General features: G+C 49.4%; 1 protein-coding gene across 1 annotated transcript in view; it reads left to right on the top strand.

Annotated features, from left to right (window-relative positions):
* Positions 1-19600, top strand: part of ARPC2 (actin related protein 2/3 complex subunit 2) — a 113635-nt gene that overhangs the window by 93441 nt on the left and 594 nt on the right. Inside the window, exons 7-9 of the mRNA XM_068246114.1 lie at positions 4795-4921; positions 13776-13876; positions 16902-17002. Of these exons, the coding sequence (XP_068102215.1) occupies positions 4795-4921; positions 13776-13876; positions 16902-17002 (329 nt within the window). The remainder of the gene's footprint in view (positions 1-4794; positions 4922-13775; positions 13877-16901; positions 17003-19600) is intronic.

The following is a 19600-nucleotide window of genomic DNA, read 5'->3' as shown; positions in this document are numbered from 1 at the left end:
ATGAGCTGCAGTGCGCACAGACAACGGTCAGAGGAGCGGCCATGAGCTGCAGTGCTCACAGACTATGGTCAGGATTGGCCATGAGCTGCAGTGCGCACAGACTATGGTCAGAGGAGCGGCCATGAGCTGTGGTGCGCACAGACAACGGTCAGAGGAGCGGCCATGAGCTGCAGTGCTCACAGACTATGGTCAGGATTGGCCATGAGCTGCAGTGCGCACAGACTATGGTCAGAGGAGTGGCCATGAGCTGCGGTGCGCACAGACTATGGTCAGAGGAGCGGCCATGAGCTGCGGTGCGTACAGTCTATGGTCAGAGGAGTGGCCATGAGCTGCAATGCGCACAGACTATGGTCAGAGGAGCAGCCATGAGCTGCGGTGCGTACAGACTATGGTCAGAGGAGTGGCCATGAGCTGCAGTGCGCACAGACTATGGTCAGAGGAGTGGCCATGAGCTGCAGTGCGCACAGACTACGTTCAGAGGAGCGGCCATGAGCTGCGGTGCACACAGGCTACGGTCAGAGGAGTGGCCATGAGCTGCAGTGCGCACAGACTACGGTCAGAGGAGCGGCCATGAGCTGTGGTGCGCACAGGCTATGGTCAGAGGAGCAGCCATGAGCTGCGGTGCGTACAGACTATGGTCAGAGGAGTGGCCATGAGCTGCAGTGCGCACAGACTATGGTCAGAGGAGCGGCCATGAGCTGCGGTGCACACAGGCTACGGTCAGATGAGTGGCCATGAGCTGCAGTGCGCACAGACTACGGTCAGAGGAGCGGCCATGAGCTGTGGTGCGCACAGGCTATGGTCAGAGGAGTGGCCATGACTTGCAGTGCGCATAGACTATGGTCAGAGGAGCGGCCATGAGCTGCAGTGCGCACAGACAACGGTCAGAGGAGCGGCCATGAGCTGCAGTGCGCACAGACTGTGGTCAGGATTGGCCATGAGCTGCAGTGCGCACAGACTATGGTCAGAGGAGTGGCCATGAGCTGCAGTGCGCACAGACTACGGTCAGAGGAGCGGCCATGAGCTGCAGTGCGCACAGACTACGGTCAGAGGAGCGGCCATGAGCTGCAGTGCACACAGGCTACGGTCAGAGGAGCGCCCATGAGCTGTGGTGCGCACAGGCTATGGTCAGAGGAGTGGCCATGACCTGCAGTGCGCACAGACAACGGTCAGAGGAGCGGCCATGAGCTGCAGTGCACACAGACTATGGTCAGAGGAGCGGCCATGAGCTGCGGTGCGCACAGACTATGGGTCAGAGGAGCGGCCATAAGCTGTGGTGCGCACAGACTACGGTCAGAGGAGCAGCCATGAGCTGCAGTGCGCACAGACTACGGTCAGAGGAGTGGCCATGAGCTGTTGTGCGCACAGGCCATGGTCAGAGGAGCGGCCATGAGATGCGGTGCACACAGGCTACGGTCAGAGGAGTGGCCATGAGCTGCAGTGCGCACAGACTACGGTCAGAGGAGTGGCCATGAGCTGTGGTGCGCACAGGCTATGGTCAGAGGAGCGGCCATGAGCTGTGGTGCGCACAGGCTATGGTCAGAGGAGCGGCCATGAGCTGCAATGCGCACAGGCTATGGTCAGAGGAGCGGCCATGAGCTGCGGTGCACACAGGCTACGGTCAGAGGAGTGGCCATGAGCTGCAGAGCAGCCATGAGCTGCAGAGCAGCCATGAGCTGCGGTGCGTACAGACTATGGTCAGAGGAGTGGCCATGAGCTGTGGTGCGCACAGACTATGGTCAGAGGAGCAGCCATGAGCTGCGGTGCGTACAGACTATGGTCAGAGGAGTGGCCATGAGCTGCAGTGCGCACAGACTATGGTCAGAGGAGCAGCCATGAGCTGCGGTGCACACAGGCTACGGTCAGAGGAGTGGCCATGAGCTGTGGTGCGCACAGACTATGGTCAGAGGAGTGGCCATGAGCTGCAGTGTGCACAGGCTATGGTCAGAGGAGTGGCCATGAGCTGCAGTGCGCACAGACTATGGTCAGAGGAGCGGCCATGAGCTGCGGTGCACACAGGCTACGGTCAGATGAGTGGCCATGAGCTGCAGTGCGCACAGACTACGGTCAGAGGAGCGGCCATGAGCTGTGGTGCGCACAGGCTATGGTCAGAGGAGTGGCCATGACTTGCAGTGCGCATAGACTATGGTCAGAGGAGCGGCCATGAGCTGCAGTGCGCACAGACAACGGTCAGAGGAGCGGCCATGAGCTGCAGTGCGCACAGACTGTGGTCAGGATTGGCCATGAGCTGCAGTGCGCACAGACTATGGTCAGAGGAGTGGCCATGAGCTGCAGTGCGCACAGACTACGGTCAGAGGAGCGGCCATGAGCTGCAGTGCGCACAGACTACGGTCAGAGGAGCGGCCATGAGCTGCAGTGCACACAGGCTACGGTCAGAGGAGCGCCCATGAGCTGTGGTGCGCACAGGCTATGGTCAGAGGAGTGGCCATGACCTGCAGTGCGCACAGACAACGGTCAGAGGAGCGGCCATGAGCTGCAGTGCACACAGACTATGGTCAGAGGAGCGGCCATGAGCTGCGGTGCGCACAGACTATGGGTCAGAGGAGCGGCCATAAGCTGTGGTGCGCACAGACTACGGTCAGAGGAGCAGCCATGAGCTGCAGTGCGCACAGACTACGGTCAGAGGAGTGGCCATGAGCTGTTGTGCGCACAGGCCATGGTCAGAGGAGCGGCCATGAGATGCGGTGCACACAGGCTACGGTCAGAGGAGTGGCCATGAGCTGCAGTGCGCACAGACTACGGTCAGAGGAGTGGCCATGAGCTGTGGTGCGCACAGGCTATGGTCAGAGGAGCGGCCATGAGCTGTGGTGCGCACAGGCTATGGTCAGAGGAGCGGCCATGAGCTGCAATGCGCACAGGCTATGGTCAGAGGAGCGGCCATGAGCTGCGGTGCACACAGGCTACGGTCAGAGGAGTGGCCATGAGCTGCAGAGCAGCCATGAGCTGCAGAGCAGCCATGAGCTGCGGTGCGTACAGACTATGGTCAGAGGAGTGGCCATGAGCTGTGGTGCGCACAGACTATGGTCAGAGGAGCAGCCATGAGCTGCGGTGCGTACAGACTATGGTCAGAGGAGTGGCCATGAGCTGCAGTGCGCACAGACTATGGTCAGAGGAGCAGCCATGAGCTGCGGTGCACACAGGCTACGGTCAGAGGAGTGGCCATGAGCTGTGGTGCGCACAGACTATGGTCAGAGGAGTGGCCATGAGCTGCAGTGTGCACAGGCTATGGTCAGAGGAGTGGCCATGAGCTGCAGTGCACACAGGCTACGGTCAGAGGAGTGGCCATGAGCTGCAGAGCAGCCATGAGCTGCAGAGCAGCCATGAGCTGCGGTGCGTACAGACTATGGTCAGAGGAGTGGCCATGAGCTGTGGTGCGCACAGACTATGGTCAGAGGAGCAGCCATGAGCTGCGGTGCGTACAGACTATGGTCAGAGGAGTGGCCATGAGCTGCAGTGCGCACAGACTATGGTCAGAGGAGCAGCCATGAGCTGCGGTGCACACAGGCTACGGTCAGAGGAGTGGCCATGAGCTGTGGTGCGCACAGACTATGGTTAGAGGAGTGGCCATGAGCTGCAGTGTGCACAGGCTATGGTCAGAGGAGCGGCCATGAGCTGCAGTGCGCACAGACTACGGTCAGAGGAGCGGCCATGACCTGCAGTGCGCATAGACTATGGTCAGAGGAGCAGCCATGAGCTGCGGTGCGCACAGACTATGGTCAGAGGAGTGGCCATGAGCTGCAGTGCGCACAGACTATGGTCAGAGGAGTGGCCATGAGCTGCAGTGCGCACAGACTATGGTCAGAGGAGTGGCCATGAGCTGCAGTGCGCACAGGCTATGGTCAGAGGAGTGGCCATGAGCTGCAGTGCGCACAGGCTACGGTCAGAGGAGTGGCCATGAGCTGCAGTGCGCACAGGCTATGGGTCAGAGGAGCGGCCATAAGCTGTGGTGCGCACAGACTACGGTCAGAGGAGCGGCCATGAGCTGTGGTGCGCACAGGCTATGGTCAGAGGAGTGGCCATGACCTGCAGTGCGCATAGACTATGGTCAGAGGAGTGGCCATGAGCTGCAGTGCGCACAGACTACGGTCAGAGGAGCAGCCATGAGCTGCAGTGCGCACAGACTACGGTCAGAGGAGTGGCCATGAGCTGTGGTGCGCACAGGCTATGGTCAGAGGAACGGCCATGAGCTGCGGTGCGCACAGACTATGGTCAGAGGAACGGCCATGAGCTGCAATGCGCACAGGCTATGGTCAGAGGAGTGGCCATGACCTGCAGTGCGCACAGACTATGGTCAGAGGAGCGGCCATGAGCTGTGGTGCGCACAGACTATGGTCAGAGGAGCGCCCATGAGCTGCGGTGCGCACAGACTATGGTCAGAGGAGCGGCCATGAGCTGCAGTGCGCACAGACTACGGTCAGAGGAGTGGCCATGAGCTGCAGTGCGCACAGACTACGGTCAGAGGAGCGGCCATGAGCTGTGGTGCGCACAGGCTATGGTCAGAGGAGTGGCCATGACCTGCAGTGCGCACAGACTATGGTCAGAGGAGTGGCCATGAGCTGTGGTGCGCACAGACTATGGTCAGAGGAGCGCCCATGAGCTGCGGTGCGCACAGACTATGCGCACAGTTATTTAGGGTAGTCCAATACAAAGATGCTTCCTCCTGCTCCCCCTGCTGGCTCCTGAGTAACAATACACAGCAGTTGGTTTGGTTACACATTTGTGATATTTTCAGAATGTCTGTTCATGGATTTTTCTTTTTCTTTCTCTCTGCAGGAGTTTAAGGAGGGGCGTCGTGCCAGCCACACGGCCCCCCAAGTGTTGTTCAGCCATCGAGAGCCCCCCCTGGAGTTAAAGGACACAGACGCAGCAGTGGGCGACAACATTGGCTACATCACATTCGGTAAATATGCAGCAGTGATATTATTATTTGTGAACCCAGAAGACAGACGGCAGAATTCTGGGTATCCCCAAACCATACACTGTTGTCTTGGTATTTAAAGGGAAGGTGGTGGGGGTTAGAATAAGAAGAGGGAAGCTTCCCATGTCTTCCTTTACCCCACCACGACCCCTAATTTGCGGCCACGCTGCCTTGCACAATAGCACAAAGCCGATTGTGAACCATGTGTCTGGATATGTTAAGTGGGATTCGTGTGCTGGAACAATGGGCTCAAGGAGGAGGTAGAAAGTCTCTGGACCATCCAGCGTTTCCCCTCCACCTAGGTGAGTGTCTATTTTTTTTATTTTATTTTTACATCTTGGGTTTTCTTTAACCACTTAAAGAGAACCAGAGACGAAGCACCCTCGTGTATTTTATTAAATTGATCAGTGGGAACAGGACAGTAAACACCTAACCTGCTTTTAGTTTTATTCTTCTCAGTCTAATCTATCTGTTATCAACTGTGATGAGAATCCACCGACTGATTCAGTCTAGGTTTGACCTGGAATCGTTATAGCTGAGTCACTCTTCTGTGGAGTCTTTTCAAGCCCAAGCCTGCCCCCTCCTGGCCCCCTACTCAGAGCTGTTGACATGGGAGGAGCTGCTGCTGCCGAGAGAGAAACTCTGATACAGACAAGTGTATCTGTGTGCAGTGTGCAGCCTGTCATTATCTACTGTATGCAGTTTCATTTCCATGGCACTTCCTACAGGCAGCCACACAGCATACCAGAATAATGAAAGCAGACAGATGAAAGGCTGCAGCAGCCCTGCTTGTCTATAGTCTCATAGAGGCTAGATAGCACATCCAGAACAACTCATAACCCGGAAGCAGAACAGGTATGAGCCGGTGGCCATATTGGATATTTCCTGGAGCAATAATGGATAAAAAACACTCAAAGGCACACCAGAGTGACGAAATAATCAGGTAGAGCATTTATTCTTTACAAGCTATCAACTGATATGTTTGTTTTGTGTGAATCGTTCATTTCTGGTTCCCTTTAAGGACTGTAGGCTTACACCCCCCTAGTGACCTGGGTATCTTTTACACTTCAGGCACTGCAGCTTTAAGTGCTCGCTGCAGGGCCGTACAACTCAGCACACAAGTGAATCCCCCTCCCCCCCCCCCCTCCTCTTTCTGCTCACCAGCAAAACCCCGCCCCAAGACTTCACGCCAGTTGGCCTTGAGCGGTCCTGGGGCTGCCGCTGCGTTCATGCCAGTTGGCGTGGATCGGTCGGCAAGAGGTTAAAGGAATTTTGAAGTGTAAAAATGTGCTTAACTGTAAATGTAATTTACCTGGGGCTTCTTCCAGCCCCCATCCTGGTAGTCCTCCTGGTTCTACACTATCCTTGCTGCTACTTTCAGTAGCTATGCCCGTCCAAAGCTGCATGTGCGACCCTGGTGAATTTAGGCCATTGTGGAAAAATGTCTAAAATGAGTACCCTGATTTCCTAAGCACTCCGGGGCTCCAAAACGTTATTTATTTTTCTGCAATTCTACTTTTGTTCTACTTCTTACTGGGGACACAGCAAATATCGCCTGAAAATATTCTTCCTCTCTCCCACTCTGTTGCCATGCTGAAGTGAGAGGGATATGGAGGTGGCCAATACCAGTTGCCTGGCTGTCCTTTTGGTCCTCTGCCTCTAATATGTTTAGCCATAGCCCCTGAACAAGCATGCAGCAGATCAGGGGTTTCTGACATTATTGTCACATCTGACAAGATTAGCTGCATGCTTGTTTCTGGTGTTATTGAGACCCTACGGCAGCCAAATAGATCAGCAGGGCTGCCAGGCAACTGGTATTATATAACAGGAAAACTAACATTACTGCTGTGTCAGATCACTGTCAGCCCAGAGAGGTGCAACAATAACATTGGACTTGGAGAGAGCGGTGGGCGGTCTAAACGGACACTTCTGTGCTGTTGAAAACAAAAAAAACCCTGAGAATCTCCCATGAAGAGATGGACTAGTCCAAAACCTGTCGGTTCTGCTAGATTTTAACTGCCTACTTTTTTCGCGATAGTGGTCCTTCAACCACTTTTTCCACTGCTACAGTATATGTATGTCATCTGTGGCACCCTCCAAGCCACCATGACGTAGATATACTGATTCAGCTTGCAGCCCTGCTGTGCACCATCGGGTGCGCTTCAGAACATGTTCCCTTGTAGCCAATTAGTCCACCCCCCTCCAGTCCACCCCCCTCCCATGAATGATTGCTGCAGTAGTCAACTGCAGCAATCCTTCATCTGTCCCCCTCCGTGCAGAAATCATTGCACCAGCAAGCAGCCTCACTCACCTTACCTCGTTCCTGCGGCTATCCTGAAGCCCGAGCTTCCGATCCCCGCTCTGCAGTCAGCCCCGCTATGCTGAATATCCGGGTCCCGACTTGATGACGTCATTAAGCCGGGACCCGGGTAACCGGCAATATGCGGCTGACTGCAGGGCGGGGATCGGACTCTCGGACTTCAGGCTAGTCGCAGGAACGAGGTAAGGTGAATGAGGCTGCTTGCTGGAGGATTTTTTTTTAATGATTTGTGTGAGGGGGCTGCCTGATGAGGGGGAGGGGACATCTGGCTATCAATAATGGGGGGCGGCGGGTAGGATATGTTAAGGGGGGGTACATATTTACTGGGGGACATCTGATTAACTAAGGGAGAGGGGATTTAATAATTTGACACATCTGGGCACCTGGGGGGGGGGTCATAACCAAATACTAGGGGCACATTTGGCTATAATGGGGGGCAGCGCTAATCCTGGGGGTACATCTGGCTATAATGGGGTAATGCTGATCCCAGGGACACATCTGGCTATAAAGAGGGGCACTATTCCTGGGGGTGCATCTGTCAATATATTCTGGGGGTGGCAAACACGGGACACATCTGGTTATACTGGAGGAGGGGAGATACTAGGGACTCATCTGGATATCTATACTAGGGCGACATAAACTGGTGGCACAGTTTTTATGTCAGTAGCACTTTTTATTTTTAAACAGGAATTAGTCAATTGAGAAATAATGCATTTTTTTTTTTCCATTAAAATGCATAGAGAAGAACATTTTATTTGGGACCGAATACCCTCAATCAAAGCTTAGTTACGATATATAGATCATTTAAAGAGAACCAGAGATGAAGTAAAGTAAAGCTTTTATACATACCTGGGGCTTCCTCCAGCCCCATACGCACGGATCGCTCCCAGGCCGCCGTTCTCCGCTGCCTGTATCCGCCGGTACAGGGTACCGTAGTTTCGGCCAGTCGGCGGCAGCACACGGCCAATTGTCCGCATCACAGGGGCTCCTTCCATACATGACGGCGTGTGGCTCCATACTGCGCAGCCACATGCGTAAGGGTATGGAGGGAGCCCCTGTTCATGCAGACAATTGGCCGCGTCCGCCGGAAGTGACGGGACCTGGTACCACCGATAGAGGAAGCGAAGGATGGCGGCGTGGGAGCGATCCGGGCTTATGGGGCTGTATGAAGCCCCAGGTATGTATGAAATCTTTTTTTCATTTTCCCTCTGGCCGTCTCTGGTTCCCTTTAAGTGGCACGAGTACAGATGAAGTTATTGCTGATTAAAAAGGGACACAGCTAAAACATCAACTGCTCTGGTCCATTAGGGGAAACAAGGTCTGGATGTGAAGTGGTTAAAGGATTAGACCTTTTTTTTTTTTTTTTTTTTTTTTTTACACTTTCTGATCACTGTGATTGGCTCAGAGTTATCAGGAGGTATTCAGATACTGGTATACTGATCTTACTGACGGGAGAAATCTAGGAGAGCGATTGTATACATTGCTTGCATATACCTTAAAGTAATACTTAACCACTTCACGACCGCCCCCAGCCGATGGGCGGCGGCAAAGTCCGGGCCCAAACGACCGCAATACGCCCATCGGCGGGGGCGGCTGCGGGAGTGGTTATGCGGCGATCGCGTCATTCGTGACGCGATCAGCCGCCGGGGACTGGCTCCGCCCACCACTCGTAGTAACCCGCCGGCCGTTCGGAAGCGCCGGCGGGTTACTAGCACCCGGATCGCCGCACTTACATTGTATAATAGGCTTTGTAATGTATACAAAGCCTATTATACTGGCTGCCTCCTGCCCTGGTGGTCCCAGTGTCCGAGGGACCACCAGGGCAGGCTGCAGCCACCCTAGTCTGCACCCAAGCACACTGATTTCCCTCCCCCTGCCCCCTGATCGCCCACAGCACCCCTCAGACCCCCCCCTGCCCACCCCCCAGACCACTGTTTGCACCCAGTCACCCCCCTAATCACCCATCAATCACTCCCTGTCACTATCTGTCAACGCTATTTTTTTTTTATCCCCCCCCCCCCCCTGCCCACTGCCCCCTCCTGATCACCCCCCCACCCCTCAGATTCTCCCCAGACCCCCCCCCAGACCCCTCCCCCCGTGTACTGTATGCATCTATCCCCCCTGATCACCTGTCAATCACCTGTCAATCACCTGTCAATCACCCGTCAATCACCAGTCAATCACCCCCTGTCACTGCCACCCATCAATCAGCCCCTAACCTGCCCCTTGCGGGCAATCTGATCACCCACCCACACCAATAGATCGCCCGCAGATCCGACATCAGATCACCTCCCAAATCCATTGTTTACATCTATTCTCTCCTCTAAACACCCACTAATTACCCATCAATCACCCATCAATCACCCCCTATCACCACCTGTCACTGTTACCCATCAGATTAGACCCTAATCTACCCCTTGCGGGCACCCAATCACCCGCCCACACGCTCAGATTGCCCTCAGACCCCCCTTTATCAATTCGCCAGTGCAATATTTACATCTGTTATTCCCTGTAATAACCCACTGATCACCTGTCAATCACCTATCAATCACCCCCTGTCACTGCCACCCATCAATCACCCCCTGTCACTGCCACCCATCAATCAGCCCCTAACCTGCCCCTTGCGGGCAATCTGATCACCCACCCACACCAATAGATCGCCCGCAGATCCGACATCAGATCACCTCCCAAGTGCAGTGTTTACATCTCTTCTCTCCTCTAAACACCCACTAATTACCCATCAATCACCCCCTATCACCACCTGTCACGGTTACCCATCAGATTAGACCCTAATCTGCCCCTTGCGGGCACCCAATCACCCGCCCACACCTCAGAACGTCCTCAGACCCCAGCCCTGATCACCTCGCTAGTGCATTGCTTGCATCTATTTCCCCCCTCTAATCACACCTTGAGACACCCATAAATCACCTCCTGTCACCCCCTAGCACACCTACCCATCAGATCAGGCCCTAATTTGCCCCGTGTGGGCTCCTGATCACTCGGCCAAACCCTCAGGTCCCCCTCAGACCCCCTTCCGATCACCTCCCCAGTGCATTGATTGCATCTATTTTCCCCTCTAACCGCCCCCTGAGACACCCATCAATCACCTCCTGTCACCCCCTAGCACTCCTATCCATCAGATCAGGCCCAAAACATCCTGTCATCTAAGAGGCCACCCTGCTTATGACCGGTTCCACAAAATTTGCCCCCTCATAGACCACCTGTCATCAAAATTTGCAGATGCTTATACCCCTGATCAGTCATTTTGAGAAATTTGGTTTCCAGACTACTCACAGTTTTGGGCCCGTAAAATGCCAGGGCAGTATAGGAACCCCACAAGTGACCCCATTTTAGAAAGAAGACACCCCAAGGTATTCTGTTAGGTGTATGATGAGTTCATAGAAGATTTTATTTTTTGTCACAAGTTAGCGGAAATTGATATGTATTGTTTTTTTTTCACAAAGTGTCATTTTCCGCTAACTTGTGACAAAAAAAAATCTTCTATGAACTCCCCATACTCCTAACAGAATACCTTGGGGTGTCTTCTTTCTAAAATGGGGTCACTTGTGGGGTTCCTATACTGCCCTGGCATTTAAGGGGCCCTAAACCGTGAGCAGTAGTCTAGAATCCAAAGGCCTCAAAATGACCTGTGAATAGGACGTTAGGCCCCTTAGCGCACCTAGGTTGCAAAAAAGTGTCACACATGTGGTATCGCCGTACTCAGAAGAAGTAGTATATTGTGTTTTGGGGTGTATTTTTACACATACCCATGCTGGGTGGGGGAAATCTCTCTGTAAAAGGACAATTGTGTGTAAAAAAAAAAAATCAAACAATTGTCATTTACAGAGATATTTCTCCCACCCAGCATGGGTATGTGTAAAAATACACCCCAAAACACATTATACTACTTCTCCTGAGTACGGCGGTACCACATGTGTGGCACTTTTTTGCACCCTAAGTGCGCTAAGAGGCCCAAAGTCCAATGAGTACCTTTAGGATTTCACAGGTCATTTTGCGACATTTGGTTTCAAGACCACTCCTCACGGTTTAGGGCCCCTAAAATGCCAGGGCAGTATAGGAACCCCACAAATGACCCCATTTTAGAAAGAAGACACCCCAAGGTATTCCGTTAGGAGTATGGTGAGTTCATAGAAGATTTTATTTTTTGTCATAAGTTAGCGGAAAATGACACTTTGTGAAAAAAAACAATTAAAATCAATTTCCGCTAACTTGTGACAAAAAAAAAAAATCTTCTATGAACTCACCATCCTCCTAACGGAATACCTTGGGGTGTCTTCTTTCTAAAATGGGGTAATTTGTGGGGTTCCTATACTGTCCTGGCATTTTAGGGGCCCTAAACCGCGAGGAGTAGTCTTGAAACGAAATTTCTCAAAATGACCTGTGAAATCCTAAAGGTACTCATTGAACTTTGGGCCCCTTAGCGCAGTTAGGGTGCAAAAAAGTGCCACACATGTGGTATCGCCGTACTCAGGAGAAGTAGTATAATGTGTTTTGGGGTGTATTTTTCCACATACCCATGCTGAGTGGCAGAAATATCTCTATAAATAGACAATTGTGTGTAAAAAAAATAAAACAATTGTCATTTATGGAGATATTTCTCCCACCCAGCATGGGTATGTGTAAAAATACACCCCAAAACACATTATACTACTTCTCCTGAGTACGGCAATACCACATGTGTGGCACTTTTTTGCAGCCTAACTGCGCTAAGGGGCCAAAAGTCCAATGAGCATCTTTAGGCTTTACAGGGGTGCTTACAATTAGGCACCCCCCAAAATGCCAGGACAGTGAACACACCCCACAAATGACCCCATTTTGGAAAGTAGACACTTCAAGGTATTCAGAGAGGAGCATAGTGAGTCCGTGGCAGATTTCATTTTTTTTTTGTTGCAAGTTAGAAGAAATGGAAACTTTTTTTTTTTTTTCTTTTTTTTGTCAGAAAGTGTCATTTTCCGCTAACTTGTGACAAAAAATAAAATCTTCTATGAACTCACCATGCCTCTCACTGAATACTTTGGGATGTCTTCTTTCCAAAATGGGGTCATTTGGGGGGTATTTGTACTATCCTGGAATTTTAGCCCCTCATGAAACCTGACAGGTGCGCAGAAAAGTCAGAGATGCTTGAAAATGGGAAAATTCACTTTTGGCACCATAGTTTGTAAACGCTATAACTTTTACCCAAACCAATAAATATACACTGAATGGGGTTTTTTTTATCAAAAACATGTTTGTCCACATTTTTCGCGCTGCATGTATACAGAAATTTTACTTTATTTGAAAAATGTCAGCACAGAAAGTTAAAAAAATCATTTTTTTGCCAAAATTCATGTCTTTTTTGATCAATATAATAAAAAGTAAAACTCGCAGGAGCAATCAAATAGCATCAAAAGAAAGCTGTATTAGTGACAAGAAAAGGAGGTAAAATTCATTTAGGTGGTAGGTTGTATGACCGAGCAATAAACTGTGAAAGCTGCAGTGGTCTGAATGGAGAAAAAGGCTCTGATCCTTAAAGAGACACTGAAGCGAAAAAAAAAATATGATATAATGAATTGGTTGTGTACTATGAATAATTACTAGAAGATTAGCAGCAAAGAAAATATTCTCATATTTTTATTTTCAGGTATACAGTGTTTTTTCTAACATTGCATCATTCTCTAATATGTGCAGATTACACAACACTCAGCATTCTAAATGATTCTTTCAGAGCAGTCTGTGAACTAATGACCTCTCCTCTGGCAGAGAAAAAGTAAAAAATTACCTAACAGTTGAGATAATAAAAGTCAGAAAACAGCCCTCTCCACGACTTTGAAAGTCGCAGAGCTTAATGGCTTTTTTGTATAGAGATAACAACTGGAGTTTCTCAACTCTTCTTGTACTGGAAACAATTAGACTGATGTATCTGATCTTAATGTTTTATTTCTTAGCTGTACTACACATACAAATCATAATAGCATCATTTTTTTTTCGCTTCAGTGTCTCTTTAAGGGGCGAAAAGACTGTGGTCCTCAAGTGGTTAAGTCTAAAAAAAAAAAAAAAAAAAAAAATGAGATTTACTCACCCGGGGCATCCCTCAGCCCCCTGAAGCTGGATGGTGCCCTCGCAGCCCCGCTCCGATCGTCCTGTCCCCGCCGGCGGCTACTTCCGGGTTCGGCCCGCCGACAGGCTGGGAACGCGAGTGATTTTCCGCGTTCCCAGCCGCTATACCACCCTCTGTACTGCTATAGCTGGACAGGACGATCGGAGCGGGGCTGCGAGGGCACCATCCAGCTTCAGGGGGCTGAGGGATGCCCCGGGCGAGTAAATCTTTTTTTTTTTTTTTTTTTTTTTTTTTTAGACTTAAGTATCCCTTTAAGGAACAACTGAAATGAGAATATGGAGGCTGCCATATTTATTTCTCTCCTCCGGTTCTCATACTGGAATGAGGTCCCCAGTAATGTTCACCAGAAGTGCAGGTCTCCATGTTGTGATTAATACTCACCTCTCTTATCCCTGCAGTGCTCTTCCCTCGTCACACCAATGCTAACGCACGGGACAACACCATCAATCTCATCCACACATTCCGGGACTACCTGCATTACCACATCAAGTGCTCCAAGGTGAGTCCTCCGACCCTGGCTGTACCTGTGACTTATGGGATCCAGGTGTACATGCAATGGAAGCATAGCTAACATGCAGCGTAAACCTCCGTCCTCTTATATGCACTAGGCAGCCAAATGAGCAGTCAGCGGTTCTTTTTACCTTTTCAAGACTGCATCGTCTCTTCCTCCACTGGCAACTCTAAACTCCTAACATGTCTTCTGTGTCTACATCACATCTGATCACATGATATATGATGGGATCGGGATCCAGGAAACTGTATCAGTGTTACATCGCCACCCGATGGTGGAAGAGGGCCGATGGGTGAGACTGTTCCATCACCCCTCTTTCACCACCAGGTGGTGCTGTAATGCTGACACTGTCTTGGATAATGTAACCAATAGCTGTGGGCCAGATTTATCAAAGCATTACTGAGTTTTTTATTCTTCTTAAACAGTTCTAACCAGCAGGGCGACTGTTCTGCATGATAAAAAGATTCTTAAATCCTACTTAATAGCGGTAATTTACCATGAATTTCTAGAACTGCACTACAGTTTAGAAAAGTGCAAAGCCATCCCTAAACTGCTGCAGATTAAGAAGTGCTTAAAGGGAACCTAAACTGAGGATATGTATTTTTCCTTTTAAAATAATACCAGTTGCCTGACTTTCCTGCTGATCCTGTGTCTCTAATACTTTTAGCCACAGCCCCTCAACAAGCATGCAGATCAGGTGCTCTGACTGAAGTCAGACTGGATTAGCTGCATGCTTGTTTCAGGTGTGTTATTCAGCCTCTACTGGAGCTAAAGAGATCCGCAGGACTGCCAGCCAACTGGTATTGTTTAAAAGGAAACATCCATATACCTCTCAGTTTAGGTTCCCTTTAATAGCAGTCCTACAGATAGTGCAGCGGTGCAGACTAGGCATGATTTGTGAAGTGCTCCTCCTCTCTGCTGCCAGGTGTCCTGTGAAGCGGTTCTGTTCTTAACCCTTCCAGTGCTGGGCATTGACGCAATACAGCAGATGTATTGGTTACCTCAGCAACAGAAATTTCCATCACACACTGCACTGTTCCTAACTCCTCCTATTTAGGAACAGTTTCAGGAAGAATCTGCAATATCTAGTGATTCCTTAATATGTCTGAGACAATTCTGCACAGATTTCTAAAAACCTAACAATGATTTGTCTCAGACACTCTTGATAAATGCCGCCCTGTATTAGTACACTATCGTTCTCTGCTGAATCACCACAAGCTCGCACATGTCGCAGCTCACCTGTGTGCAGTAATTGTATATCGGGAATCATAAGCGGCGAGTGGAGGGGGCATTCCTAAAGAGGAACCATCGCCAAAATCTTAAAATGTAAAACACTTTCCCAAAGTAAAATGAACCATAAATTACTTTTGTCCTATGTTGCTGTCACTTGCAGTAGGTAGTAGAAATCTGACATTACAGATTTTGGGCTAGTCCATCTCTTCATGGGGGATTCTCAGCATGGCCTTTATTCTTTATAAAGACATTCCCTGAAAATACAAATATGCTGGCCAGCCTCACTGCTCACTGCACACTATTTTGGCAGTTGGACATAGCAACTGCCATTCACAAAGTGCTTTTAAAATGAAAGAAAACCCTGAGAACCCCCCATGAGAAGATGGGCTAGTCCAAAACCTGTTGGTAATGTCAGATTTCTACTACCTACTGTAAGTGACAGCAACATAGGAGAAAAGTCATGTATGGCTCATTTTACTCTGGAAGAAACGTACTTCTTATTTGTATGTGTTTTTAAATGTTTTAAGATTTTCGTGAACGTTCCTCTTAAGGACAGGCACAGAGGAGGAAGAACTGCAACTTCCTCCCCATTTGTGATCCACTCTGCTCCATCAAAAAAAAAAAAAAAGACAGCTGAGCAGAGCAGGTGCCCTAGAGGAGAGGGTGGCACTGTGACATGTCACCGCACCACAGATAAACACAGGTATTAAAAGTAGGTTGATGAAAAACCGGCTCAGGAGTATGTTAAAGGACACCTGAACTGAGGAATATGAAGTCTGCCATATTTATTTCCTTTCAAACAATACCAGTTGCCTGGCAGCCCTGCTGACCCTCTGCACCTAATACATTTAGCCATAAACCCTGAACAAGCATGCAGGTCATATTTTTCGGACAAAAATCTGACTGGATTAGCTGCATGCGTGTTTCAGGTGTGTGATTCAGACACTTCTGCAGCCAAAGAGATCAGCAGGACTGCCAGGCAACTGGCATTTTTTAAAAAGGAAATTAATATGGCAGCCTCAATATGCTTCTCACTTCAGGTTCCCTTTTAAAGGGAACCTGAAGCGAGTAAAATTATTTAAAATAAACACATGACATAGCTGCAAATGAATATTACATACTAACCTCACCGTCAGTTCCTCTCAGAAGCTCACCATTTTCTTCTTACAGTCATCCCTTCCAGTTCTGACAATATTTTGTCAGAACTGAAATATGCCAGTCGCTGTCAGTTACAACTGAATGTGCAAGGTAATGTCCATGTTTCCCTATGGCTCAAGTGGGTGATATTACAGTTTAACCGTGTGCTGACCAGGAAGCTGTTAGGGGGGTAATGGTTATTTTTTTAAATGGAGGACGGAGAATTCCATTGATCACAGTGTAAAAAGAGGATGCAGGAGAGGAGAAAGAGATTGAGGAGTAGACTACACAGGAGGTAAGTATGACCCGTGTGGTTATTTTGACTTTTTATTTTCAGTTCAGGTGCTCTTTAAGCTAGAGAAGTCCGGTGTCTTTTCAGGCTCCCCAACCTTCGCTCCTGCCTGACTGCATTATTCTCCTGCTCTGCCGTGCGTTACTGGTCACTGCTGCCCACATTTCTCTTATTTGGTGGGGGTTTAATCTGGACAGTAAGGCTTCTGTAGCCGGGAAACACACGATGGACACTTGTATACAGTCATCCTAGGAAGGTTTCCTCCCTTTCTTCAGATGACATAACTGAGTACTATAAACACGAGTTGCCCTCATGGCCTGCTTGTCTCATTACTGTGAGCTTCTCCTCTAGGCTTACATCCACACTCGCATGAGAGCCAAGACATCCGACTTCCTGAAGGTCCTGAACAGAGCTCGGCCCGATGCAGAGAAGAAAGAGATGAAAACTATATCGTGAGTATGACCTGCGCAGCTCTGCCCTCCACAGGCATCACTTCACATTGCTGGGCAGAGTCCGGGGTTACCCATTATGCCCTTTTAGTCTTATATTGGTAGGTGAACAGAGGCGCCAGAAGGATAAAAGTACATAAAATTTTTAAAAAATTGCTGGGAGGAAGTGGTGGACTCACCTCCGTTAAAGCAGACACCAAGGACTGTAAATATATAGATGTACACATTTATTGAAAATACCCCAAAGGTGCAACGCGTTTCGCGGGCACAGCCCACTTCTTCAGGCAATAAGCAGGGGATAAACAGCAATTCAGTTATAGCAAGCAGAGCACAGAGGTGCAATTTTTTAAAAATGTTATGTACTTTTATCCTTCTGGCACCTCTGTTCACCTACCAATATATTTGAGTCCACCCCAGGTGGAGGGGTGTTCTACCCCCTTTCTTCCTGTCTACAGAGAGCGACTTCTTAATCCTGAGTGAGGACAGGTCTAATCTCCTCACCTGCCTATACAGTGGTTACCTAGGTGGTAACCCGTGTTTGTGAGTATTACCATCTCACTGTTTCATTTATCCAATCAATTTTGACATACTACACCATATTGGGCTCTCGATTTCTCTTCAACCTTTTAGTCTTATGTCTTTTGTGGATTCCTTTATTATTTTGTATCTTTACTTAGTGCCAGCGTCTTCAGGGGAAAGTCAGTTAACATGCCAGTATGTTTTTGGGATGCGGGAGGAACCCGGAATCCCTGGAGGAAACCCATACAGACAAGGGCTGAAAATGTGAACTCTGTCTGGGATTTAAACCAGAATTGGGCTGCTTCCCAGTCTCCTGTCATGCCCTTCATAGTATAGTTATGCTGGGAATACACAATGAGGGCAGAGAGATGGTTCGATAGAGAATTTCCAACAGAGTCTGATCTGATTTTGAACGGTTTTCAGATCACTTCTATACAAATCAATCAGGAAACGGTCGAAAATCAGATTGGACATGTCGGGAATTATCTATCGAGCCATCTATCTGCTGTAAAAACTTATCGTGTATTCCCAGCATAAATTCTCTGTATGTATGTATGTATGTATGTATATATAGATAACATAGTATATTGCTTGAGAACAGCCGTTATTTCCCACAATGCAATGAGGTTCACAGACAGAAAACTGTCAGGACCATGGTCATGACATCACACTGGGGGAGGGGTTTTACCACAATATCAGCCATACAGACATCCCTGATGATCTTTTAGAGAAAAGGAATAGATTTCTCATGGAAAAGGGGGTATGGGCTACTGACTGGGATGAAGTTTAGTCCTGGGTTAGAGTTTCTCTTTAAGTATAAGTTCTCATACAGGAATAAAGCTATACTTTTAATGGGTGTAAATGCTCTGCTGGCTCCCCACCCGGCCGTGTCTGTGTACTCTGGACAGCGGCCAGCTTTGTCCTGAGATCGCCAGTTTCTGGCTTTGCAGCGACGGATCTTATCAGCACATACTTGTGGTCGGCTGTTTTTGTGTTGCTGCCTCTTCACAGCTGTTTGCTCAGTTTTTAAATATATGGAGGGGAAGGAAGGAGTATCCTTCAAACTGTTCTCCTATCTGCAGATCTGCAAACATGAATCTCAACACTAATCCCAGCAAGATTCATGATAGAAAGTCACACAGAGTACATGGGGGAAATGGTCTTTGGCATACATGTCAAACTCCGGCCCACGGTCTCCCCACTTGGCATTGTTTGGCCCACTCTAGACTACCAGGGAAGTTATATTGTAGGTGATTCCCCAGAACACAAGGGAAGCCAAAGAGGGGAGGGAGGAGGAAAGCACTAGACCCTAGGAAACTGTATAGGTGAGAGAGGGGGCTTATAGACACCAGGGAACTGTATAGGGGAAGGAGGAGGGCCACTAGACACCAGGGAACTGTATAGGGGAAGGAGGAGGACCACTAGACACCAGGGAACTGTATAGGTGAGAGAGGGGGCTTATACACACCAGGGAACTGTATAGGGGAGAAACGAGGAGGGCAACTACACACCAGGGAACTGTATAGGTGAGAGAGGGGGCTTATAGACACCAGGGAACTGTATAGGGGAGGGAGGAGAGCCACTAGACACCAGGGAGCTGTATAGGGGAAATGGGAGGACCACTAGACACCAGGGAACTGTGTAGGGGTTGGAGGAGGGCCACTAGACACCAGGGAACTGTATAGGGGAGCCATTAGACAACAAGGAACCATATGGGTGGAGGGGGGGGGACCATTAGATACCAGGGAACTTTATAATGGAGGTAGGTGGCCACTAGACATTGAGGTTGGCCCACGACTTGGTCCCAGTGTTCAATTTCAGCCCAGTGTGTATTTGATTTTGACACCCCTGAGATGCCGGCAATTCTGGCACGCATGCAAATTGAATGAAACTTGGAACTGGACCAATAAAAATCAGAAAGTGCGTTTGCTTGGTTATGTTCCAAACCACATACAATTTGTATGAAATCTGCATGCAAGCCGGAATTATTTGCATCTCATTGGCTATTTCTGATAGGCTATTTAACCTCTGGGGTTGTTGGGAGGGCAGATCTACATGAAGCCTCAGAGGCTGGTCACACAT

The sequence above is a fragment of the Hyperolius riggenbachi genome, chromosome 7 (assembly GCF_040937935.1).
Source record: "Hyperolius riggenbachi isolate aHypRig1 chromosome 7, aHypRig1.pri, whole genome shotgun sequence".
In the NCBI taxonomy this organism is placed as follows: domain Eukaryota; kingdom Metazoa; phylum Chordata; class Amphibia; order Anura; family Hyperoliidae; genus Hyperolius; species Hyperolius riggenbachi.
This window is presented reverse-complemented; position numbering and strand designations above follow the sequence as displayed.